At 32.4% G+C, this 27,764-nt stretch overlaps 1 protein-coding gene across 1 annotated transcript; it reads left to right on the plus strand.

Annotated features, from left to right (window-relative positions):
* The first annotated feature begins 2,085 nt into the window (after positions 1 to 2,085).
* On the plus strand, positions 2,086 to 26,434 carry LOC134694974 (thrombospondin-type laminin G domain and EAR repeat-containing protein-like). The gene is made up of 9 exons (XM_063556103.1): positions 2,086 to 2,352; positions 12,810 to 13,333; positions 15,324 to 15,435; positions 16,639 to 16,782; positions 17,737 to 17,981; positions 18,822 to 19,008; positions 20,880 to 21,109; positions 22,321 to 22,508; positions 24,327 to 26,434. The coding sequence occupies exons 1-9, from the start codon at positions 2,262 to 2,264 to the stop codon at positions 24,589 to 24,591; spliced, it is 1,986 nt and encodes a 661-aa protein (XP_063412173.1). The 5' UTR covers positions 2,086 to 2,261; the 3' UTR covers positions 24,592 to 26,434.
* The last annotated feature ends 1,330 nt before the right edge of the window (positions 26,435 to 27,764 follow it).

Below are 27,764 nucleotides of genomic sequence, written 5' to 3' on the forward strand. Positions count from 1 at the left end.
AATGTAAATTCTATTACCATAAAATGAAGAGTCTTTGATGAAAACATTATCATATTTTGGGACAACATCAAAAGTTCAATTACTGATAAGAAAAATAAAATTCAAATAGTTTTTTTCCTTGACCCCACCCCCTACCCCCTCTTAACCCTAATTTGGAAAAATTGATTGACCAACAAGGATACATGTAAAATCGATGTCAATTTATACAAAACTTGCAGCAATTTGACCCCACCCCAAAACTATTTTAATCAAGTTTTTTATCCCTCACTGATTTTTTTTATGTCGTCCCTTAAAACTCGTATGGTAAAATATTTGTTGTTTCTACGTCAAAACAAACGATACACTCAGAACCAGTAAAAAAAACTTTAAAATTGGAAAAGCTATGCATTCTATTAGAAAAAATGCTATACGAGGGGAAAAGAATAATGATTAAAAAAAAGTAGAAACGAAGGGAAAAATAATAATAAAGTGCTGAATGTGAAGAATAGAGATTAAGAAGCAAAATTTATAAAGAATAAAGAAAGATGGCTTTTTTAATCAGAAATGAAGGACCACCTCTCCCTCCACTCCCTATTTACACCCCAATGTAACCAGCTAGCAGAACTCAAGGTGCAAAGGTACTACAAATTATCCTTCAAAAAATTTTGACGAAAATTTTCAACTAATCTGTCATGTTTAAAATGATACAAGTGTTCGGTAAACAGGAAGTTGTTGTGTGATGACTCTGAAAACGCATCATACAGTGAAGCTGACTTAGATAAACCCTGAAATCAAATTTCAAAAATCCTGGTATTGCAGTTCCTAAAAAAAAAAGGCGACGAAAATATCTTTCCTAATTTTAGCATCGGACAACGTCGCTGGGCTTCTAAAATGTCGTATATGACTTTTTTTTACTAAAAATACTTTTTCACACCAATAATTCGAGCGGGAGGAAATATTTGGTATTACAAAATAGCATACAGTTAGACCAATCAAAATGTGTGAAATAAGATATATTACAAAATTGTCAATGTCAGTTGTTTGTAAAGTTTGCTTCCAAAATGTTGTATGAAAACTTAAAAATCGCTGTAGAATAGCTTTTGGGAAAAATAATTGTACATTTCTTTATTTCTGTGAAAATAATTTAAGTTCTTGGATAACTTAGTCCAGAAATGTCAAAGTTTGTATTTCACTGCTGTTTACAAAAATGTTCAAGTTCACATACGACATTTTGGAAGCATGCATTTTACCAAAATTTTCAAAGCCTGTTTGTAAGATATTTTTTCTTGAAAAATTTGCAGTTTACAACATTTAAGAAGCCCAGCGACGATAATTCTATGCAAATCAAAATATTGTAGTACATGAATACTTAAAAATCTTCAGAAATACACCTCAATTTCTGAATCAAAACTTTTTTTAAATTTGGAATTCAATCAGGTATAATCCATTTATGAGTTATGCCCGTCACGTGACCTCTAGTAAAAAAGGCAATATATAGTCTTTATATTCCGGACAGTAATGGTCATATTCATTGCTCAAAATAACTATTAGAGAGATTGAATCTTCTTTTAAAAGAGATCATAGTTTTTCATCAAAGGAAGATCCTTTATGTGAGGTCTCTTGGTTGTCAAAAGCTGAATGAAACTTGATGTCATAATGAGGCTTTAATACTTAGGTTCTTAACTGTATCATTATACAGGATACATCTCACGACCAGTTGTCGGTCTTCTGATCGTAATAGATTTATCACCTCGGTAAACAATGATCTTATTCTGTTCATCAAATTGTTCAAGTTTAAAAGGTACGAAATCGTTGATTTGTGATGGTTAGGAGTTCATTAGAAACAGCCCGAGTAGTACTAAAGCTATTCGGAGCAATTCAATACTATAATTCACACCGCGGTTCTACCGCAAAGCAGACTATCTGCTAATTGTTGCAATATTTTAACGACAATTCACAGAGACCTGTCAAAGTGTTAAGTGAACCACCGATAATTATAAGTCCCGTTATGTTATCAAAGATTTATGTTGGTTTAAATGTCACGTGGCTTTGTCAATCAAATTAAATTTGCCTTCTCTATTAACTTTTCAGAACGGAATAGGAAAAGGAAAGAGTAGTCGAAAATTGAATGCTGCAAAAGGGTTTCCAATTTCAAACTTTGTGTAAAATATCTGAAAATTCTGAAATATTAAATGGAAAACAATACGATTAATTTTGATATGATTTAACTGTGGTTTTATGATGAAAAGGACGCGACAAGTGTACGTGCATAATTTCAATGTATGATGCTACTCGGGGAATTTGCATGCATTTTACCATTTTGTTTAATGAGTTTTGTTTATTCGACCAATCAAATTCAGGATTCATGTCGAGGTAAGACAATAGTTGATTACTACAGTAAACAGAAACCTGCGGCGTCAAATTTTATATGTTGTTTTTTTTTCCATTTCAGTTTTTTTATATATATTTATCTAAATATCAACTTTCTTTTATGTTGAGTGACGATAGGAGTATTTTAAAACTTTTCCTTTTGAACAATGCATTTAAAACGTGAAAGTTTTTTGTTATTATTGTTTCATATTTTATAGATATTTATAAAAATACCATCTTACTTTTATTTTATGTGATGTTTTATAATGATTTATAATATAACCTTTTATAGTATGATACATTGTTTTTAAGGGAGATATATTTTATACAACATGAAGCGCTAATAAAACTAACAACATTACACAAAATAATATAAGAAGGACTGTCAATGGGTAAATAGGATGCCAGACAGTAGGACTCAAAAGCAAGTGATTCTGTTACAATTTAACTGACTTATACTGCAGGAACGGTCAAAGCTGATTCCGTTACAATTTAACTGACTTAAAATTGAAGGAATTAACGGTCAAAGCTGATTCCGTTACAAATCAACTGACTTAAATTGCAGGAACGGTCAAAGCTGATTCCGTTACAATTTAACTGACTTAAAATTGCAGGAACGGTCAAAGCTGATTCCGTTACAAATTAACTGACTTAAAATTGCAGGAACGGTCAAAGCTGATTCCGTTACAATTTAACTGACTTAAAACTGCAGGAACGGTCAAAGCTGATTCCGTTACAATTTAACTGACTTAAAATTGCAGGAACGGTCAAAGCTGATTCCGTTACAAATTAACTGACTTAAAATTGCAGGAACGGTCAAAGCTGATTTCGTTACAATTTAACTAACTTAAAATTGCAGGAACGGTCAAAGCTGATTCCGTTACAAATTAACTGACTTAAAATTGCAGGAACAGTCAAAGCTGATTCCGTTACAATTTAACTGACTTAAAATTGCAGGAACGGTCAAAGCTGATTCCGTTACAAATTAACTGACTTAAAATTGCAGGAACGTTCAAAGCCCATTATTTGAAAGCCAATGTATGTATATAATTTTACACATATGTGATAGGAATATATGTGTCAAACGATAAACACAAATTGTTTCAAATAATTCCTGGTGAAGGCAAGTCTAGAGAGGTAATTCGGACACATACAATTTTAATATGTCGAGAACACATGTAATTTTGTTCTTCGAATCATTATCAAAGTAGCCACTTTTCATTCTTATTAAAATTTCGCTTTTGTTTTTGTCATAATCTTATTCGTGTTCGATTCAACCCTTATTAGAATGGACTGTATGAGACAGAAAACGTGTAGATGACCATCCTCAGCACACGCACGAAAAAGGGGGGAAACAATACAAAAAGGTATATAAATGTACGCCTGAAATGAAATCCATCTTTATCTTTGATAAAGTTTAAGTTATAAATATCTTCTACGAAATAAATCAATCAAGGAAACACTGATTTATTTCCACTGAACAAATTAAAAATATATGACTGATTCAACTCTCAATCCGGATTGATTTGAATCTTGATTTTAAAAATGTCTCAATTTATTAAGAAAATTGAAATTACTGTATAATTGTTACGTTTGGCCCGACATAAAACGTTATCCAGTCCACCCTTCATTTTGCAACAAGTTAAAAAAAATATGACAATCAATTAACACTTGTATTAGGATTATCGCTTGAACAGATTGTTCATTACATTGACCAGTTTAGTATGGACACGGATATTTTTTTTTAAACATTTAAGTTTAGAACATTTTGTATTCCCTATTCTTATAACTTTTTGATCCGTTTACTTTCTCCCTTTGCTTTTGCTTTTAACTATTTTCCTTTAATTCTTTTTCAATTTAAAATAACGATGTGGTATCATTACAAATAGGACAATTATCAAAAAGAGTCAAAATCTGGATTAAAGCAATTATAGGTCCCCGTACGGCGTTAAATCAAAACCGTACCTTGTTGTCAGCTATAAAAGGCTCCGAAATAACAAATGCGAAACAAATGAGAAACATAGAATTAAAAACATAAAATAATACACAGCAAACCAACTACAAATAATGATACTGACTTAGGATATTGTATGACGTTTCATGTCCAACTTCTGGTATTTTTTACTGGTTGCCATCTTTTCAATAAATAGCCACGATAAATCGATATCAGACCATGCATGGACATGCAGCATTTAACCTTAAGATAATTGGATATCTTCCGTTGTAAAATAGAAGAAAACAATCGGTCTATAAAAAGAAGATGTGGTATGAGTGCCAATGAGACAACTCTCAATCCAAGTCACAATTTATAAAGTAATCCATTAAAGGTCAAATTACAGTCTTCAACACGGAGCCTAGACTCACCCCGAACAGCAAGCTATAACGGGTAACCAAAATTTCAGTTAGATATATGCATTTTATCATAATTATTTTCATTTAAAGAAATAAAATTATGAATTTATCTTTAATATCATTATTACTAAAAACAATATTTTTGTATTTGCCGGGTTAATTATTCTAAAATTCATTCAAATAAGAGGAGATAACTTATAATGCCTTCTTGTTTTTATAAAAGAATGTACACTTGTAATGTATACTGACTTTAAGTATTTTGCTTTTAGCACTAAAACGAATCCCTTGTGATTTTTTTGAACTCATATTCAGACTACTCATTATAAGAGCCATAATGTCTCATCATATTTTATCTAAAAATGTTATCATTTAGTTTTCTTTCAATGTATTATTTATTTATATACACATAAACAAAATGTCCATGTTCCACTTCTCTTTCCGTAAACTATTTTTTTTTATTTTATATATGAAAAAGCATGGTATAAACTACCTGACTCTCTGTCTGTGAGAGGAAATTAGTTTAAATGAGAAAAATCTAGGTATCAGAAGAAAAAAATAATCGAGCTTGGCGATACAAAATTTAAACCAGCATTTATTTCATATGTCCGAAACGCTTTTCTGGCTTTATAAATGGGGTTAAAAAGTGTTCATAAGTAAGAAAAGGTTGAGAGAAAATATGATATTAATATACTATTAAAAACGTAAATATGAAATAAATTGTAAAATAACAGTTCTGACTTGACTGACTTAAAAGTAATAAGAAGATATAACTAAAAATATAAACTTATATTCTAAATCAAATCACCATAGGTGTTCCAGAAACTTTCTATTCCTTTAAAGTATTCATTTCACAACACCTGTATCAAATGTCAAATTAACTTCCCATTAAGGTTAAACTTGTGAAAATGTATTGTTTTAATCATCCCTGACAAATGGTCCATAAAGACGTAATAAAGACAATGACATTTTATCCCGTTTCTGTATCGACTATAGAGATCTGAATAGTTTATATAGGCCAGATACGTATCACCACACCTGAGAACTACAATGTTTGTCACGCTGAAAGCTAATAATATCATCTTATTGTTAAGAAAATGTAAAGTGATCGTGCCCTTTTGCAGTTTAGTTGACCTGACCTGTATCTAATGACTCTATGAGGGATGAGTTTCAAAACGAGGCTGTATATGGGACTTCTATAGCAATTTCAAATTTTTGTGTTTTAGATTGATTGATTTTAGGATGACCAACGTCCACTGGCAAATATTTCCTGCATGTTTTGGACGATTTTGTTTCAGATATTTAATATAAAATTAATCAAATATGAATAGACAATTCATCTTTAAACTGTATTCGTTACTTGTCATATAAGCTAAGATACTGAATCTTTAGCATTCCAAATATGTAGTGAATAATATACGGAATAAACTTTGGACCCTAACGACTCTATTCGGAAGCCTCACAGGACAACTGCGTGATGAATGATTCAAAATATGGTATCGTTGACACTGAAGTACTAATAGGACCAATTAGTACTGTGTTGAATTATGATATCGTTGTATATAAAAACTAATTATTGTATTTAACAGTATATATTTCAAGATGTATCTGATTTAGTGGTGTAAAGCACGATATTTTACAAAATTTACCGTCGTCTAACTAGTTTTGGGAATTTTTGGTAATAGAGCGAGCGTAAGGTGCTTAAATGATGTTATTTAGTATCCAGTTGGATTGAACGTTTCTCCGTCTCCTACTTGTGCATGAGCCAAAATGAGGAGTTTTGCTAGAGCAATATAAACTCAGTTATTTAAAAATACAAAAATGGTCGTTAAAAGTTGGGATCTTGTCAATATTTCAAATAAGTTCTGTTTTAAACATATTTATTTGCCTCACTGGCACTCACACCACATCTTCCCTGTATTTAATTAATCGGCTATCAGCTTATTTACATTTTAACAGAGCATTTGCATTATTCACAGATCTGGATACGTGCTTTATAAAATATCATCATCAGAACCCATTTGACTTCATTTATCCTTAAAAGTTTCCTCATATACGTGTTATACGCAGTGGCGGATCCAGAATTTTTCATAAGTGGGGGCCCACTGAATGAGCTAAGAGGGGGCCGCTCCAGTCACGCTTCGGTGATTCCCTATATAAGCAACCAATGTTTTCCAAAAGAGGGCGGGCCCCCTCCCCCCACATCCGCCTCTGATACATTGCGTCGATCGTATACGGACGCACAAACGTGAAAAATGCATATGGTCTTGTAGTATGATCGTTAACTTTCTGCTAAACTTTCATCTACAATAGCGATGATTAAAAGCATGTGATATTGTAAAGGACTTTGTCTATTGTGTTTGTCCTTATTGTGCCTGCTTATGAATATAACATACTCGACCCATTAACAAATACAGAAACAAAAATTATTATTATTACTTTTATCATTAACAATTTGATCATTATAATTACTATCATTTTTTTTTATTATTATTAATATTATATTTCTCTGTCGATAATCTTCCAGCGATCATAGAACATTTAATATCCCAAATTCATGTATTTGGTTTTCATGTTATATTTGTTATTCTCGTGGTGTTTTGTCTGATGATTGGTCAGTTTCTGTGTGTGTTGCGTTTCGGTGTTGTGTCGTTGTTCTCCTCTTATATTTAATGCGTTTCGCTCGGTTTTGGTTTGTTACCCCGATTTTGTTTTTTGTCCATGGATTTATGAGTTTTGAACAGCGGTATACTACTGTTGCCTTTATTTAATAAAACAAAAACATATTTATAACTGTTTCGTTTTTATATTTTCATATTTTTTTTTACATAAGTGTATTGGCATTAAACACTAGTATATGGTTTGAGACAAACATTCGAATAAAGATATTATTTAAACCAATCACGACGTTTTTGTGTACATTTTGAAAATATTACCCAGAATGCATTAGATTCTGAAACGAAGAATTGGTCATATTCACGTATACACAAACTGCTTTATTTTTTTATTTTAATTTTGATCTTGAGATGTGTAGTTAAATTTTGATTTTGGTTAACTTGTTTGATAAATGATATCAAAATTAAAAATATCCTTGTTTTTAATTTTCATATACATTGGTATTAGCCGAAAAGTGAAAAGTAAATGCATTAGAATCTATTAACATCCAAATGTATGAAAATTAATTTATTGAAACCTTTTTTTCTATTTGTGTTTATTACTCTCAAATGTATGATTTTTTAAGTCGACTATAAAAACTTCTAAAAATTCAGACGAAATATGTTAAAAGCTAAAAGAAAATACATTTAAGTGAAAATGAAAACCACAAATAACATAAAATCTTAAATAAAAACCGTTATTACTTTTTTGATAAAATCAGTAAAAGTAATAATATTAGGTGATTTAAATACCGGTTCAATGTAATGGATCTATCAGTCAATAGTGAAATAAAAATAGTATACATGTGTTATTGACTTGGCACGAGGGTGATAATTTATTTTTTCGTGGTTTGACCATTGACCGAAAGGTAACATGTTTATGTTAAGACCTCAACGTGACAAATATAAAGTCCATTAATATTTACCAAAAACCAACTGTCAATAAGGAATGTAATGTATATTATAACGGTCTATTAAATTAATGGAGAAATATCTGTTGATATGTTTATCTAGATTAAGAGAATTTGTTGAAAATAAATATTTAAATTTTATATCATAATTTAAAATACATAGTTAACAAATTTCCATATAAGCTTAGTAATCAGAAAAGGGAATAGTTTGGAGAAGATTCCAAATCCAAAACTGGATGATCGATTCTTAAAAAGTACACGCCCCTTTAGTAACACGTGTTGTGTAGCATCAAAATATAAACACATGAAAATCGTAATTCGTCATAGAGGGGCAGAAATTGAAAAAGAGATAAACAAATCAAAAACGAATATCAAATGTTTCACTTCTCGTATAACTAAATCTTTAATAAATAATTGTCTCATTGTCAATATAACCATAATTATCTGTGTCTTCACTGCACAATTTACACTCCGGCCCTACTATACTTGAACAAGAGCTACGGTAGAGTATTTTTTCTGCTCAATTATCTAAAAGTAGGACAAACAGATGATGAAAAATGGAAATTACAAGGGAGATAGAAACGAGCAATAATAAATGAAAATAGAAGACAAAAAAAACAGAAGAAAAACATTTCATGTAAACAAAAAACGTGTAGAGAAACCAACAATCATGCTGAAATCAAATTAAAACAATCATGACTGTCTTTAGAAAACAGTTCGAACCCGAAACCGGATATTAAAAGCGAAAATATCTTTGAAACGAGACAGTTACCCCGCCACATTATGTATGTGCCTGTCCAAAGTCAGGAGCGTATAGTTCAGTGGTTGGTTCGCATCTGTCATATTTGGTGGGTTTTTTTCGTAAATTGTGTGTTACAATTTAGCCCTTCAGTTTTCTAAATTGAATTGTTTCATATTTTTCATGTCGGGACCTTTTATAGCCGACTATAGGGATAGCTTTTATTCATTGTTGGAGGTCGTTCGGTTGCCTATATTTGCTTACGTACATCCACTTTATTCGAATTTGGCGGACAGTTTTCTAATTGGCAATTATACCACGTCTCCTTATTTATACATAATCTTTATTGTAAAATTACACCCATAAGGGTCAAGCAATACAATAAAACAATAATTGCAATACAATGAAATACAATGTAATACAATACAATATATAGAATAATAGAACATTAGAGTTCAATTATAAATGTATGTAAAAAAACACCATCATAACCTTGCCTGACATGGGTCTGATTCGCTCGGTTCTAAAGACTGCTTAATGAAGACTCACATATGACAAACAAGTTCAGGGATGGGGTTTAGAATGTGTTTCAGTTTATTGAATGCATCAAGATGTTGAAATTGTGGTACATAGTCTTTTAGATAAGCAAAAAGTTTAGAACGCAAAGATATTAAGTTAATGTCACAATACAAAAAAAAATGAAATTCAAAATCTAGGACTCCGCATTTTTTACATAATCTTTGTGCTCTTGGAATGTTTCTGTACCTTCCAAATTAAATGCCTAGGGAATGATCACTTGAGTCTAAATTTTGAGAGTTCAAGTGTCTAAATTTTGAGAGTAACTGCCTATGTACAAAATTATTGCAAATTGAATATTCCTCAGACTGACAATTATTTTTTAATTTCCCATAAAGACAAAGTTTGGATGAGGAATCCATTTTTGAAAACACACTTTTTTATATTACATTTTAACACGTTTTTTGATTGTTGAAAAGGTACATTAATATTATAGTAATTTTCTGGGTTTATTTTCATCTTTTTTAAAATTTATCTGCAAATGAGTACCAAGAATAAATTCGTTCTGAATGTAAATTTATGTTTGTTTGTAGAGATTCCTTAACCAGGGGATTAATATCATTACAATTTATTCTATAAAAATACATGAGTGTTTGAGTTTTTATATAGGAGTCCAAAGTAAATCTACCTAATTCTGATCTAGCACCTATGTGGCTGTCTTTTTCAGTCCTAATACTGCTTTACAAAATTTAGAATGAACCTTCTCAAAGGGATATTTTTCTGCTAATGCAAGAGTATCACAAAAAGTATTATTTACTGCAGCTCTATTAGATGCCCTAAAAGCTGACTGAAAATTATCCATAAACCAAATTTCAGAGTTGTATGTCAAAATAGGTCTTATAAGAGTATCAAATAGTTTTTACAGAATATTTAAGCAAAGAAATTTAAAAAGGCCACCATGTATGAACAGTAAGAAGATGAGCGACTAAAAAAACATTGTTCGGTCAAAGATTACCACGGATAAGACAAAACTGCAGTGAAATGTGAACGCGGGTTCTATTGATCTTCTATTGTCGGAGCCATCTTTTATTTTAATCGTGTAAAAGAATTTTTGAAATGTACAATGTTCTTGTGAGCACTAGGTATTTTACCAGAAAGGTTCTATAGATAATTTTATAATATTTATATATATATACATGTATATTGAAAGATTATTAATAAAGAAATAAAGCGCAAAACATGTATAATTGTTCATTCTGATAAAAATATAATGATAAAAATATTTTCTTATAATTTTGATAATGACTTAACCTAAAGAAATATAAGTTTTATAAATAATAATTAATTAGTATTTTCATGGTGGTTTTTTTTATAAATTTTTGGAATATTGTTATTTATGTAAACTAAGCACGAATTATTTCAAGATCTATAATATATATCCGAACATAAAATCCCTGATGTGTGATAATAAAATCTTTCTAATATCTAGAAATTTTTGGAGTTGGATCAGACAGAAAAACTTGATTTTTAATTTATATTGTAAATTTACATATTTTAATCCAGATTTATAAAGTTTTTGAACGTGTTGTTCAAATACTGATAAACGGACTTAATAGCCCTTAATATTCGATGGTATTCTTTAAGCCTATTGGCTGTGTAAATTATATGTTGTATTTCACCTGTGCAGGTAAAACATCAAAGGGGTTAATCACCTGAGATACTTCAGTCAAACTGAAAGACTGTCAGAGGTGATCCGTTACTTGTATCGAAAAACTCAAAGGAAAATATAACGTCTTAATTACTAGAGGGCGTGTTCGATAACCCTGGCGAACGGGCTAATAAGAATTTAAAAGCAAATTAATTGAATTTTATACATGGACTGTATATTTTTTGTATATTTAATTTACTGTTTAAAAAGTAAAATAGTCTTTAGATCGTAATGTTCAAGTCATACAGTTCAAATTTTTAAAATTATAGAGTTAAAATTATGAATATGCCTCATGTTTCTCTAGTTATTTAAATTTTAACGACAGTTTAAATATACTGTTATCAATAAAAGAAATATTAACCTGTAATTTGTTTTTCTATATTCAATCATCTCGATACCTTTCATGTCGGGGAAGCTTTAACATGATTATCAATTGATGACGCTGTAGACATTTTAATATTGAAAAATGTATATTGTTACTTTGTTAGTTATAATTACATTTTTGTTAATATATACCATTAGTATATAATATTTTACAGAAAATACATTACTGAAATAGTTTTGAAGTGACAAATGTAAGAATGATTATGGATATTTTCAATTTTAATTAAAGAAATGATTCTTGTAAATTAATAAATTTGTGTGAGTCACTTATTTTACGCGAAACTCGCGAGAAGAAATAACACGTATGAAAAATTTTAAAATTATATCAAACACCATACTAGATTAATAATCATCTTTTAAAATATGCATACGGTCGGTCTGGTCGCGTATGGTCTGTCTAATTTTAAGATGTTGGTCAAAATATTTTGTTGAAAACTGACCTGAGTATAACATCTTAACGTGGCTTTTTAAATGATTAAAATACTAAGTTTTGATTTCCTTTACAATTAAACTTATTAAGTTGATCTGTTTTATACATTTGTATCTAATTAACTTGACCAACATCTTAAAATTAGACAGATCATACGCGACCAGACCGACCGTATGCATTTTTTTGAAAAAGTACGCATACGGTTTAGACCAAAATACAGTTCAAATGCTCATATGATCTGGAACTGGTATACAATATCATACTGTTCGCACACTCAGCATGGTCTTATTTCTATTTTTTTGGTCTCGTTTTTTTTCACAAAATTTTGACTCATCTGCATGAAATTTAAACGAAATTCTTAACCCGTCCAATCTAAACAAAAACAAAAGCACAGAAGGATTTTCTTATATTTCAAATAAATACGCTTTTGATTGCAATATATAAATATCTAACCTAAAATTGACAGTGTCAACAAAAAAATATCACTGAACGTCATGCTAACAACAATTGGTTTAATCCAAGTTTTATGAAGAAAAAAAAGACTAGATTAACTTTAATTATAGATTCTCATGAAACTATCGATACGAAAATATACATATTAAAAAGAAATGAAAAAATGTTTTAAACAAACAATGAAGTACGAACCTTTCAATATGTATACAAAGACCGTCTGCCAAGATAGGATGACAAAAATGCATTAAAGCCAAATATGGTCCTAAATATTACAAACACAAATTATTTCTAACAAAAACATTTTTTGTTGTTGCAGGTCTAGAATCATCACATTTATTAGACAAAGCCTTCCCACGATATGGACGACTACCCAAAGGAGTAAGCTATGTGTACGATACCGAGGCTCACGTGCATGCGTATAAGTTTTTGAAGGACATCACGTACATAACGATGGATTCGTCTGAAATTCTAAAACAATGTCGATACTTTCCGAACGAATTTTCAGTGTTTTTCATTATTAAACATAGTCGGACTTACACGGGGAAAGAATGTGTTTTAGTAGTAGGAGATAAAGATTCAAACATCATGTCTATAAAAATTAGCAGAAGAAACATTTTTTTTATATATAAAAGTAAAAAAGTGAAATTTAAAAATGAGTTTCTACGTGACAACAAATGGCACACTTTAGGATTCAGTGTAGGAGGCACTCATGTCACTATGACAACCGATTGTATAAATACAAAACATAAACGGTTAAAGAGAGACTTTCCGGATAACGTCGATGCAGTGCACAAAACAGTAACGATAGCCAGTTGTGATAAAAACAGTGGGGTGTTTCAGGTGAGTGGAAATCTATTCAGAACAAAGTTTGTAGATCTTTTTTTTTCAGTGCTGAAAATAGATGAGAAATTTGCCACTGGATGTTAAGCAATCAACCTTTTTTTTTTTTTTTAGAAAAAACAATAAAGCTACAAGCGTAATTGAGAATGGAAATAGGGAATGTGTCAAAGAGACAACAACCTGATGAAAGAGTAGAAAACAACCGAAGGTCACCCATCACATTATGGTCTTCAACAGTGAGAAAATCCCACACCCGGAGGCGTGTTTCAGTTGGGCCCTAAACAAAAATGTGTTCTAGTTCAGTGATAATTGACGTCATACTAAACTCTTCAATATACAAATGAACTAATATAAAAAAACATACAAAACTAAATACAGAGGCTTCTGACTTGGAACACTCGCAAAAATGCGGCGGAGTAAAACATGTTTTTTGAGATCTCAACCGTCACCTATTAATCTAGGAAAAAACAAACACACAGCAATGCACCTTGTTACAAATGAAACATTGTATATCACTCTTTTTTTCGTCCTGAACAAAAATGAAATTTTCGCCACTGGACGTTAAGCAGTCTACAATTAATTTAATTACAAAAAGCAGCAAATTTTCTAGTTTTTTGTCAAACAATGGTTACAGTATTCTGTACCACAGGAATGCTTTACTGATGTTTATTTAACAGCGCGTTTAGAAATACCATTGAATATTCCATTATCAAAAATTTTATGTCATATGTAAAGATTGCGACCGTCGTTGACAGTAAATGCGTACCTCATCTCGTTTGTACAACAAGATGAATTTTTAAATTTGATGTCTAAATGGCAAACTACTAAAAAAATCTGATTTTCGTATGTCTGTTGTTAGGTGGTTGTTGTTTGTTGGTGTGATTCATATGTGTTTCTCATTTCTCGTTTCTATATATAGAATAGGCAGTTGGTTTTCCTGTTTGAATTGTTCTACACTAGTCATTATGGGGCCCATTATATCTTGCAGTGCGATCCGTGTTGAAGGTCGTACTTTGACATATATACCTGTATATAATGGTTTACTATTTACACATTGTGATTTGGATGAAGAGTCTGATAAGCCGTTATACCACATCTTCTTATTCATGTCAGTGAAAAATGTAGGATTTCCAAATTTGATTTAGTTCAATTATAAACAAATTTTACCACGTTCACGTTGATAAATATATATCAAGGCAATATACTTTAAAATGCCAATACTACAAATCAATGTATCATCTAGGTTGTGGTTTGCGGTTAAAACCAATGCATTTAAACCTATTATAAATGTCAGCGCTCCTCATGGCCAGATCGTCAACGTGGTTTATAACAGTCTAGCCCCACCATGTTGTGGTATACCAAGGAAATCTTCAGTTGAAGTCATGCTATACTTCTTTGTGGTTTTGTCCATTTTGCATATTCAAGGCAATACCACATTCCATAATTCGTAATTGAGAAATGTATCATCACCCGGCGCGATTTAACAGGTTCATACCGCTGACTATGCGGAATGAGTTTTGCTAATTGTTGAAGGCTATAAGGTGATCTATAGTTGTTAATTTCTTTGTCATTTTGGTCTTTGGTGGAGATGTTGTTTCATTTGTTTATCATATAGATATAAGAAGATGTGGTATGAGTGCCAATGAGCAACTCTCTATCCAAGTCACAATTTGTAAAAGTAAACCATTATAGGTCAAAGTACGGTCTTCAACACGGAGTCTTGGCTCACACCGAACAGCAAGCTAATTAGGGCCTTAAAGATGACAACTGTAAAACCTTTCAAACATAAAACCAACGGTCTTATCTACATAAAAACGAGAAACTAGAAACACTTTAAAACCACATCAACAAATGACAACAATTGAACATCAGATTCCTGACTTAGGACAAGTTCAAACATGTACAGCGGTTATAAACGTTTTAATATGTACCATTCGTCACTCTTCTCTTTTTATTACTTGCTTTTTTTTTTATATTTATAATTTTACAGGGCCAGTTACGTGATATCATATTTACTCCAGGGATCGACGCTACAACCAGAGCATGCCCATCTAGGGTACCGAGACACACTCACATGAATAATAAATTACCTATATTTCCAGGTAAATAGTTTACTACTATTCCAAATTAAAGATCAACACTCTGAGAAATCTTTTCCTAGCCTGGGTAAACCTAATCCTGCATAAATCGAAAACTTGTATAAACCAACAATGTTCTGAAGCACCGTCATATACAATTGTATGCGTTGTGAACCTGATAAAACTGAACATCGGCCAAAACCGAACAAAATCTTAAGTCCCGAAGAGGTTCGTTTGAAACTGATTTAGCTGTATAATATTTCTTTTGGAAAAAAAAGTCAAATGCTTATTCAAACTGAAAATCCAGTGGCTTATATTTCATGCATGCAATTTTGATAAGCATTCGAAGCGCATTTGGTAAGTTGTAATACCATCTGAAATTCCAGTGGCGAGTATTTCATGTTTGCACATTTGTTAAGGATTGGATGCGCATTTGGTAAGTTGTAATACAATCTAAAAGTTCAGTGGCGAGTATTTCATGCATGCAATTTTGATAAGCATTCGATGCGCATTTGGTAAGTAGTAATACAATCTGAAGTCCAGTGGCGAGTATTTCATGTATGCACATTTGTTAAGCATTCGATGCGCATTTGGTAAGTTTAAATATTATCTGAAAGTTCAGTGGCGAGCATTTCATGCATGCAATTTTGTTAAGCATTGGATGCGCATTTTGGGAAGTTGTTATAAAACCTGAAAGTCCAGTGGAGAGTATTTCATGTGTGCAATTTTGTTAAGCATTAGATGCGCATTTGGTAAGTTGTAAAACAATCTGAAAGTCCAGTGGCGAGTATTTCATGCATGCAATTTTGATAGGCATTGGATGCGCATTTGGTAAGTTGTCATAAAACCTGAAAGTCCAGTGGCGAGTATTGCATGTATGCAATTTTGATAAGATGCGCATTTGGTAAGTTGTAATACAATCTTAAAGTCCAGTGGCGAGTATTTCATACATGTTATCCTGATGATAAGCATCGTATGCGTGTTTTGTAAGTTTTAATAATTAAAAAAGAAAAAACGAAAGTCGGATAACAAAGCATGGAATTTGACATAGTCTGAGATATAAAAGTCTAGTTCGAAAAGGAACAGGCTTATGCCGCTTCAAGGCAGCAAAGTGGAAAGGGACAATAAAAGTTGTAATAACTTGTTTCCCACTTGTTTCCCACCCAATGCACTATATAAAATAAACATCTTTAAAATATTTAATTTTCGTATCTCAAATACTTACAGACACGTACGGATCGGACTCTCCAGGACCTCAATGGGAAGATTGTACCTGGATGGACGTCGGAAACATCGCTTATGACCTCTACGCTAAATCTCTCAAGGTGTGTGTCAATGGAATCTGGAAACACGTGACCGTCGACGTCAAAGGTGACAAATATACATATTTAGATTAGACCACTGGTTTTCTCGTTTGAATGGTTTTACACTAGTATTTGGGGGGGGGGGGGCGTTTATAGCTTGTTGTTCGGTGTGAACCAAGGCTCTGTGTTGAAAGACCGTACCTTGACCTATAATGGTTTACTTTTATAAATTGTTACTTGGATGGAGAGTTGTTTCATTGGCACTCATACCACATCTGCCTATATCTACGACAAATAGTTTGCTGTAGCTGATTTTGAATTATATTTATGAATTTTGAGGGAAATAAGTTTTATGAAAAATAACGATATTAATTAACAGCTACTTGATTGGATTCCGAATCTCCTTATTGACGATGACAAGGCAACTTTTGGTTTTATTTTCTTTTTTTTCTACACAGCACCTTACGCTACAAGGAGATAACTCTGTAAAATCAGCTAGACGTTTTAATCACGTTGTGTTGTTAAGGAAATATTAAGCTTCTCAATTATCAATATCAGTGTTGGTCATTCCAATGATTTTTTTCCAAGAAAGTGTGTGGTTCAATTTTTTTGAAATTTTTATATTTTTGTCAAAGGTATTAAGTAAATATTTTGTCAAAATTTATGAAAATTAAACGATCAAACTTAATTTTAGTCAAGGTGTTTGGTACCACCTTAAAAGAAAGTCTGACCAATATTAGGTTCTAGAAATATTTTAATATTGTTTTACTAAAATTTGTCTCCATTTGTAGTCTAAGATCAATAGTTATCCTGGTTTTCTTAATCGAGTTCAGCGAGTCATTAAGAAATAAATAAGCTTTAAAGCAACACTATACATGGGGAAAATGACTAAATGCATCTAGCTAATAAGCTGATCTCTAATTTGGTTGTTTATTTACTTGCAATTTACTCTCAATTCATATATAAAAACAAAAGTTTCGTTAGCACTGTTTTTATAATTCTTTTCAATATTCTTCCACAGCCGATATTCCCAGAAAGCTAGACTATCTTGAACTCTATCAAGAAATAAAAACTCCTGGGCCCGGGATCGACGTCCATGTTTTTACTATCGAAGGCGAGGGAATGTTTGCCGTCTTTGCAAATACGAGGAAGAAACTTGACGACGTATCGGGATTATATAAATGGAAAAACAAAAAGTTTATGCTATACCAAAAACTTTCAACATACGGAGCACAGAGCTGGACTCATTTTAAGATACAAAACGGGGTGAGTTTGTAGTATGTTTTTTTTTATTGTTGATTATTTGAAGAAAAAATTATATATTGGAATTCCTGTACATGCACACACGTCCTTTTTCAATCTGGTTGATGAAAATATTATAGAAATACATGTATACAAACAAAAAGAAATTTTGATTTTGGATATTTTTTTATGATTTATTATATTATGACCAAAAGTAAAAGCAAAAACAAAAAAACAACATTTGTATTGCTGCTTTTCGTCTCAAAGTTAACACAAGGACAAAACTCTAACACCACTGCAAAATCAAGATGGCCACAAGCACATTAAAAACTCGATTATCAACGACTTCGGGAAAGTTCGGAAACCGACTGATTTGCATTGGAAGTTGTCGAATTGTTCGTTTGAAAACACTTCAACTGAGCCTTGAAGAACACATCTGCAAGATAATGTCGGCAGATTATCAATGATATATAATGAATGGAAAAGAAAAACGAACAAACACTGTCATTCTTTCGTGTTCAGTGAAACCTGATTAAACCGAACCCTGAATAAACCTGATTAAACCGAACCCTGAATAAACCGGAAACCTGTCTAATTCAAACTTGTTCTGAAGACCAATTATACCACATTTTATGCATTGCGAACCTGATTAAATCGAATACCTGCCCAAAACCGAACAAAATCTCAAGTCCCGAAAGGTTCGGTTTAGTCAGGTTTTACTGTACTTACACATTAGTTGCTCCTGTCAAGATAAAGATGTTCGCGCTGACTCGGTCGACGTTAAAATAAATCAACCAACCAAGTACAAATAAAGAAATAAAAACAAGAATTACGATCTACCTACAACGTTTATTTCATTTTCAGTTTTTCCTTGCAGTTGCAAACTATGGCCTGAATGACCAGCCGCAAAGTAATTCCACCATTTATAAATGGAACCGTGGAAGAAAGAGATTTAATGTTTTCCAGACCATTCCAACATGGACTGCAAGAGATTTTGAATATTTTAAAATAGATGGAAGGGATTTTTTGGCTGTAGCCAATCACGCTAAAGGTAAAATATAACCAACTGGCCGTTTCAGAATCTAGAGCATTATAATTGCCCGGTAATTGCATTGTTCGTACCCCAAAGTAAAAATAACGTCACGCAATTGGTTAAATTTCCATTGTTTATGGCATTTTTAATCAATCAGGACGTTTTGGTGTTCACTTTTGAAAATATTACCCAGGATGCATTTGATTCTGAATCGGCGAATTGGTTAAGGATGAACTTATGTGAGGTTAGGTAAAAATTAAGAAATTGAGATATTAAAATTGATACTATAAGCTGGTAGAGAATCAATTAAGGATAAAGATATGCTAAAAATATTGATAGGTCATGGACCTCATTTTTGAGATATTTGAGAATTAAATATGGCGGGAAAAGGCTGACTCGGACTTTTACCTTATATTTGTATTGGTATTATGTGGGTCTCAAAACATAAGAAAGAAAATCAAGAATCTTCTAAAATTTCGGTAAATGACCTTAAATGAGCTATAAAGTCTTATATGAAAAAATAAATGGGTGTTATGGGGCACAATATTTTACATTGTATTGTATGGAAAAACACCAAGGAGTCCGAACATTTGACACAAATTCCAAAACCTCACCTAAGTACATCCTTAAGGTGTCGGTACTAAACACCTTGACTGAAATTAATTTGGCTTGTTTAATTTCATAAAATTTTGACAAAATATTAACTTTGACCCTTTGACAAAAATATGAATATTTCAAAAACTTCAACCACACACTATACCGTAACATTTCGTTTGGATACTTAGTAGTTTGATCATTGAGAAGCTTAATACTTCCTCAACACTACAACGTTATAAAAATGTTATCTGATTTTTTTTATAAAAAGGACAATGGGTGAGGGCATCAGTCCTCCTTTAAATTTATTAAATGTGCCACTGAAATAGTACATACTGTTTACAAAACCAGTATCCGAACTTGTTATACTAGTTCCCATCTATAAATAATTACTACAAATAGCAAACGGGAAAACTATATTTGGATTCCCGTTGATTTGACAATCGTTTGGTTTAAAGACCAGTGGCAAATATTTCATGCATATTCAGGAAGACGAATAAAAACCATTTCGTATTTTTTTTTTTCATTATTTACGCTGTATAATAACATTTTTGAAAACTTTCTCCAGTAAATCCTATTGAACTTGTGATGTAGGCAGATTTATAAAACTTTACAACTTTGCTGTACAGTATTATATTTAAATAATTGCATATTTACTGCTATAAACTTAAAGAAAGATAACTCTAATCTTCAGCTAATACATAAATAAATTTCTCCCAAAAGAAAAATATTAATGCATTGTTTTGTTATAATTTTAAAAATCTAATTCTCATGTTTCTCTATGATGTATACTGTAAAACCTGACTAAACCGAACCCTTTCGGGACTTGTAATTTTGTACGGTTTTGGCAGGTATTCGGTTTCATCAGGTTCACAATGCATAAAATGTGGTATGATTGGTCTTCAGAACAAGTTTGGATTAGACAGGTTTTCGGTTTATTCAGGGTTCGCTTTAATCAGGTTTCACTGTATATAATCCATCGAGAGAATTAAGACCATACTAGATTCAAAATAAATCAAGATATAAAATTATAGAATATTTTGCTATTCGGAAAAAGAAAAAGAGAAACTATAATGGGTAAATACGAAAAAATAGGTCCTGTTTTATATTTTTGTTGTAATAAAATTGTTCATAAATTGTCATCCTGCCTGAATGATTTGCCCAAGTTGCTCATCTTGCCTTTATTATTTCTCAAAACTCCGGTCCTATCCTGCTTTTTTTCAAATCCCCACCCTTCCATCAAAATCAAATGAAAGCTCATCAAATACAGAATAAATTCTTATTTAATTTTATAGGTTCAAGCCAAGATGTTGAATCTGTTATTTACAAATGGAACCCATCATCACAATTATTTGAAGAATTTCAATCGATAATGACTACTGGTGCTTATGATTGGACTTATTTTACTGTGGAAGGATACCATTTTCTTGCATTAGCACAGGCTTTTAATGGGATTACTACGCTATTTGAATCCAGAATTTATGTCTTTCAGAAGAATGGCTTTTATTTGTTTCAAACAATGGAGGTGAGACATATCTATGTACATTTACAAACTGATCATTAAATATATTAACAACAAGAATGTGTCCCCAGTACACGAATGCCCCACTCGCACTAGCATTTTCCATGTTCAGTGGACCGTGAAATTGGGGTAAAAACTCTAATTTTGCATAAAGCCACGAAAAAGTCGGAATGGAAAAGTAACTTCCGGTGGCTTACATGATATCTTCACGTTAAAATACCTCTTGCTAAAACAATGAGGATTTTTAGCTCTTCTGCTGCAAGATAGGACTCCTGTGCCCAATCAATCATAACTCCATTTCCATTGGATGTAATGATTAAGGCCCTTAATCCCAATCGACCACTTTGTATATAACTTTCATGAACCTGATTCATGAATGGTTAATTGTTTATTTGTCATAAACATCAAAATATTTGCCACTGGACGTGAACATATTTTCCACTGGACGGGAATATATTTTCCACTGGACGTGAATATATTTGCCACTGGACGTGAATATATTGCCACTAGACGTGAATATAATTGCCAATGAACATAAATATATTTTCCACTGGACATGAATATATTTGCCACTACAGGTGAATATATTTGCAACTGAACGTGAATATATTTGCCACTGGACGTGAATATATTTGCCACTGGACGTGAATATATTTGCCACTGGACGTGAATATATTGCCACTAGACGTGAATATAATTGCCAATGGACATGAATATATTTGCCACTACAGGTGAATATATTTGCCACTGAACGTGAACACACTGGCCACTGGCAAATCAATTAATAAAACGAAATTAAAATACACTAACATTTCCAATATGACGTATTTTTATCTCCATTCTAATGAAACTGACAGAAAACAACTTTAAAACATACATTGAACATCTCTCGTACTTCGTCTCTGCTTGCGCTTACGTTTTCATAGCATCAGATGTTATCCAGTCAAAATGAACGTTACGAACGATGTTGCATTAGAATTTGTATTAACGGAGCGATGATTGGTGGATTTTTATTTGCTTCTATATTATTATATAATTTACCTTGCAGACAAATGGTGCTACAGATTGGGAGTTTTTTTTACTATTTCTGGCTCAACGTTTATAATGGAGTTATCCAATCAAAATGAACGTTACAATTAAACAATTTGTTTTAACGGAGCGATGATTGGTGGATTTTTGTTTGCTTCTATATTCTTATATAATTTACATTGCAGACAAACGGTGCTACAGATTGGGAATTTTTTACTATTTCTGGCTCAGCGTTTCTAATTGTGGCCAATGCGTACAACTACGGACCTCAGAATTTTAAAAACAAAAATACCTACCTCACAAACTCTGTCCTTTACAGACTCAACATAGATAAAAAGGGATTTGAAAGGTTCCAAGTGTTTAGCACTTACAGGTAACTATATTTACAGATTGCATGTGAAGCACTGTGTGTGACCTTTCTCGAGCACTTGATATTGCCCTGTTATTGTTAGTGTTATTTTTTGCCTCTCTTTTAAATGTATGTAACTTAATTATACTTTTTTAAGGGCTAGGAAAATTGCTGCGCTACCACTTTAACGTAGACGTTTGTTTTTTGCGAACCTTAATCGGGCCCCCTTTTTCAATTATTAATTTTGATTTTTCGTATCGTCCTGTATACGACCATGTAACATGTGTCGTTATATATATATACAGTGAAACCTGATTAAACCGAACACTGAATAAACCGGAAACCTGTCTAATCCAAAATTGTTCTGAAGATTAATCATATACCACATTTTATGCATTGTGAACCTGATGAAACTCAATACCTGCCAAAACCGAACAAAATCTCAAGTCCCGAAAGGGTTCGGTTTAGTCAGGTTACACTGTATATGCAATTGCTCATTTTGTTTGTACAGCAATATTTACAAAATACATATATTTAATCAATTAAATTGTCCATCAAGATCACGGTAAACAACATATTATAGTTCACACAATGTGCAGCATATACAGTATATCATATAAAGAAAGATGTGGAGAGAGAAAATCACAAAATTTTATTTACAAATAATACAATTCATCAGCGAAAGTTGTGAAGACAGTTTGATGATCTCCCTTTGAACAGTAATCTGTACAAAGTTGAGGGATGCTACGGGGTGATAATTTCTTAAATCTCTTTTTTGTATCCCCTCACCCCTCTTCCAAGATTCCATTTTGTTTATACCAAATCCCCAAGTGTTTACCACCATATCCAACATCCCCGCCCATTTACCCCATACATAAATCCCACCTCCCAGAAGCTTGTCATATGACATGTCAGACTACGTATACAAGAATTTAGTTTTGTTTCTTTCTAAGGCAGCAACCATTTGATTTTCGGGGGGGGGGGGGGGGGGGGGGGCTATGGTTTTTTTGGGAAAAAAAGTTTGTTTCCATTTTTTGGAGAAAAAAATAATTTGTTTTTGATTCTGAGAAAAAAAAATGTTTGTTTCACCCTCAGCTGCCACAATATGTTTTGCTAAAATTGAAAGAAAAAAATGTTTTCGACTTGTCGCCCAAAAAATAGATTGTTTTTCCTCGCCGGAGGCGAAAAAAAAACATAGCCCCCCCCCGAAAATCAAATGGTTGCTGCCTAAGTCCTGTTGAGTGTTAATTCTTTTCTATTGATGACAATTCGTACCTGATTATTTTGTTTTTTTTCAGTGAAGTTGATTAAGAATTCTTCTCCATTGATGACAATTCGTACCTGACTATTTTGTTTATTTTTCAGTGCTGTTGATTGGGAATTCTTCTCCATTAGTGACAATTCGTATCTGATTATTTTGTTTCTTTTTCAGTGCTGTTGATTGGGAATTCTTCTCCATTGGTGACAATTCGTAAATGATTATTTTGTTTATTTTTCAGTGCTGTTGATTGGGAATTCTTCTCCATTAGTGACAATTCGTACCTGATTATTTTGTTACTTTTTGAGTGCTGTTGATTGGGAACTCTTCAACATTGATGACAATTCGTACCTGATTATTTTATTTTCGATGTTGTTGATAGTGATGATAGTGAATTCTTCTCCATTGGTGACAATTCGTACCTAATTGTTTTGTTTCTTTTTCAGTGCTGTTTACTTGTGAATTGTTCTCCATTGATGACAATTCGTACCTGATTATATATTTTTTTCAATGCTGTTGATTGTGTATTCTTCTCCATTGGTGACAATTCGTTACAGTAACTGATTATTTTGTTTCTTTTTCAGCGCTGTTGATTGGGAGTTCTTCTCCATCGATGACAATTCGTACCTGATTGTATCTAATGCTCAAAATGGCGGAAATGAAGAGGAACAGTTAACTACAATATACCGGTGGCAAGGAATGGACAAATTCGTTCCCGTTCATAAAATGTCGACACTTCCAAATACTGACTGGGAAGTGTTTCATGAAGGAAACGATCTGTATTTTATTTATGCAAATGCAAAGGGTCGGACTTCACAAGTGCTTAAAGCCAGATTTTATCCAACGTGATTCATGTTCCAAACTCGGAACTATTCGGAATGTTCGTAAACGGTAGAAACGATCGGATTCGTTATATCTGGTTCTCTATAAACAGTAGCTTTACAAACATGCGGGGTCGACCTTTCTCTTTCTTCACGAGTCACACAAACTGTAATTATCGACCTGTTCTGGGTAACCTGATCTATACAAACACTCTGCCAATTGATATAAGAGTAGAGGGCCAACGTCCCGGACTATTGATCGCCGATGAAGTTTTAAATCTGAAGTTTCACATAAATATTATAGACGTATATAGTAGAAAATTGTTTGAACGGCGGTATCATACATTCGAGTTACACTATAGGAAGTATACCCCGTTAACAAAAATCCTTGAATAGTGTTGCCAATGGTATTTTATGAACCAGTTTTATGATTTGGTTCTATGAATAAATGAAATGTTAGATTGTAGACAGCTGTACATATTTGATATTATTTATTACAGGGACAGATGCAACATTTCTATCGGCACACGTACTTAAACATTTGGGCGCCAATGTAAACTGAATAAGATACACATTAAACCAACAAATTTAATCTTTAGTAAAAGTGCGATAAAAAATACAATTGAAAATTCGCTACCAGATTGCAGATGTCATGCCATTGATACGTATTCTTTGCGAATTGTTCCATAAGTCTTGAATTAGTGTCTTTTGTCCGAGGATGTGAAAAAGATATTTTGTAGGCCAAGTTTTCCTGTCCAACTCAGAAACTCGCTAATCACACACCCTTACAAAAAGTAAATAAGAAACCTTGTAGAAAGTTTGGGGGCCTCAGTGGCCGAATGAATTAGTATTCAAACTACTTTATCACAAGGTTCGAATGCCGCACGTGGCAGGCAAACTCGACTCAAATCTTATAGGACTGTCAGCGTTTCAACTGAAGGTCTCATGTTCTCTCTTGGCATTGTGGCTTTCTCCACCATTATCGATCGCAACGAAATAACACAATAGAGTTGCCAATCAATCAATAAGTTTGACTTGAATCGGATGATGAATTTCAGTATACTTAAGGATGTTCGCTTGTCATATTTTGGAATTTTTGTCATATTTTCAGAATCCTCTGTTTTTTTTTCCCATTTGAATGCCTTAAAAAGTTTGCCCATTGGCCCCCATTTTTCTTTTTATAAATCTTTTACATGTATGATTATTAGCCATCTTTTAAAGTGTTATAAAATCTTTGTTATTTTTTAATAGTTTTTGAGAACTTAAACGTGTCAATGATAAAGCTATGAAAAGTAAAGAGAGAACATTATCCCGTCAAAATTTCAATTGCTAATATCTCGAAAACAAGCACATTGACCTATATATATTTTTTTTGGCTTTTTGGATTCCTTTATCACCTATGATATCAACATATATTAGTGTTATGAAAAGATTGTTATTTTGAAATTGAGTAGCAAACCTCGTTAAACCCGAGATGTGAGTTTTCTTGCTTACTCGCAATTAGATAGTGAGTTACTGGCGCACAGGCGAAATTTTCGGTTGTCTATCAGTATTCATTAAACCTGTGACCTTAAAAACCGCGGACATTAAATAATCTAGTTCATTGTATGAATGACAACTTTTAAAAAAAATGAGATCGATATCATTCGGAAAGATGGACTTTTTCTTTTATAAATAAATACTTTATAGTCTTATATTTTCCCTCAATAACGACCTATTTACTAGTTTTTCATTTAGAAGCTCTCACCATTTTCTGCAGCTCCATTCAAATTTAAAAAAATCGATTAAAATTCAACGAATACTGCAAAAATTATTGTGATACAGTATTTTTATTTTTACATGAGTGGTAGGACATTGACGTCAGGACATTTTCGGCCTAACATTACGACATGGTGTATGATATCGTGTGTACGGAATGTTGTGTCTGTTCCGATCACAATTTTATGATGCCATTCATTTGTATATTTGTATTAAAATCAGTTGATTCAACAACAGAAGGTTTTATGTTTTCTTTTACAAAAATGTACTCTTTTTCCTATTTAATGTTCGAGATTCAAATGTATAAAAGATGCATATGTAGACTGTTGTTAGATTGCTGCCTTACAAACGCATACAACTACATTTGTAAATATAAAAAAAAGATGCGGTATGATTGCCAATGAGACAACTCTCCACAAAAGACCAAAATGACACAGAAATTAACAACTATAGATCATCGTACGGCCTTCAACAATCAAAACCCATACCGCATAGTCATTTCTTATTTGCAGGTCCTTTGTAGGAGGTTGAACGCTCGACCCCTAGTCGGATTACACCAAAGACTTGAAAACTGGTATCCCGTGATCGTCGGAAAAAAACAAAGATGCTCAAGCATCTAACAAAAAATATCTTCTATCACCAATGTACATCATTAAGCAAGGAAGAACAAAATAATTCACAGCCTCAGAAGTCCTTTGTAGGAGGTCGCGCGCTCATCCCCTATTCGGAACAAGCCAAAGACTTGAACATGAGTATCCCTTCATCGTTGGTAAAAAAACAAGGAGTCCGAAAATTGGTCCCTAAAGTCGCATTGAAATAAAGACACGACCATTGGTATTATATGAATCTACTCATATACATGTGTAGGAGAAAACTCATATACATTTGTAGGCGTGTATGTGTAGGAGAAACTCATATACATTTGTAGGCGTGTATGTGTATGAGAAAAGATTGCTCGTCTTTGAGTCAGAATAATATTTGAGATGCCTTCCTGTGACATGTCTTCTTGAGGATTTGTGTACTAAAAAATAAAGTTTTATCACAGAGATATGTTTCGCCTTTTTGTAACTTTGATTATGCAATTGTTGAAATCAAAATAGCAATACTTTAACATCTTACACAAGTTATGCAAATATTCGAGTCAATGAACCATGACTGAGTTACATGGATAAACAATCTCCATGTAAATGAGATGTACCAATGCTAATACAACTGCATACCAAATACTATCGACTTATTAAAAGTCGTCCCCAAACCAAAATACAAACATAAACTTGAAGTTTCAAAGTCAATGAACCATGAAGAGGGGGTGGGGCTATATAATCTCCATGGAAATGATACTTGCACATGCCAATAAATTTTTATACCAAATATCATTGACTTAACATAAGCAGTTCACCTTAAACTGATCTAATCAATTACTAATACATGTAAACTAAACTA

Source organism: Mytilus trossulus, chromosome 13, assembly GCF_036588685.1.
Source record: "Mytilus trossulus isolate FHL-02 chromosome 13, PNRI_Mtr1.1.1.hap1, whole genome shotgun sequence".
NCBI lineage: Eukaryota > Metazoa > Mollusca > Bivalvia > Mytilida > Mytilidae > Mytilus > Mytilus trossulus.

Coding starts and splice junctions, on each gene's coding strand:
- LOC134694974 (XM_063556103.1), top strand. CDS start 2,262: ATGATGCTACTCGGGGAATTTGCATGCATTTTACCATTTTGTTTAATG. Junction 2,353..12,809: donor AATTCAGGATTCATGTCGAG/GTAAGACAATAG, acceptor TTGTTGTTGCAG/GTCTAGAATCATCACATTTA. Junction 19,009..20,879: donor TGTAGCCAATCACGCTAAAG/GTAAAATATAAC, acceptor TTAATTTTATAG/GTTCAAGCCAAGATGTTGAA.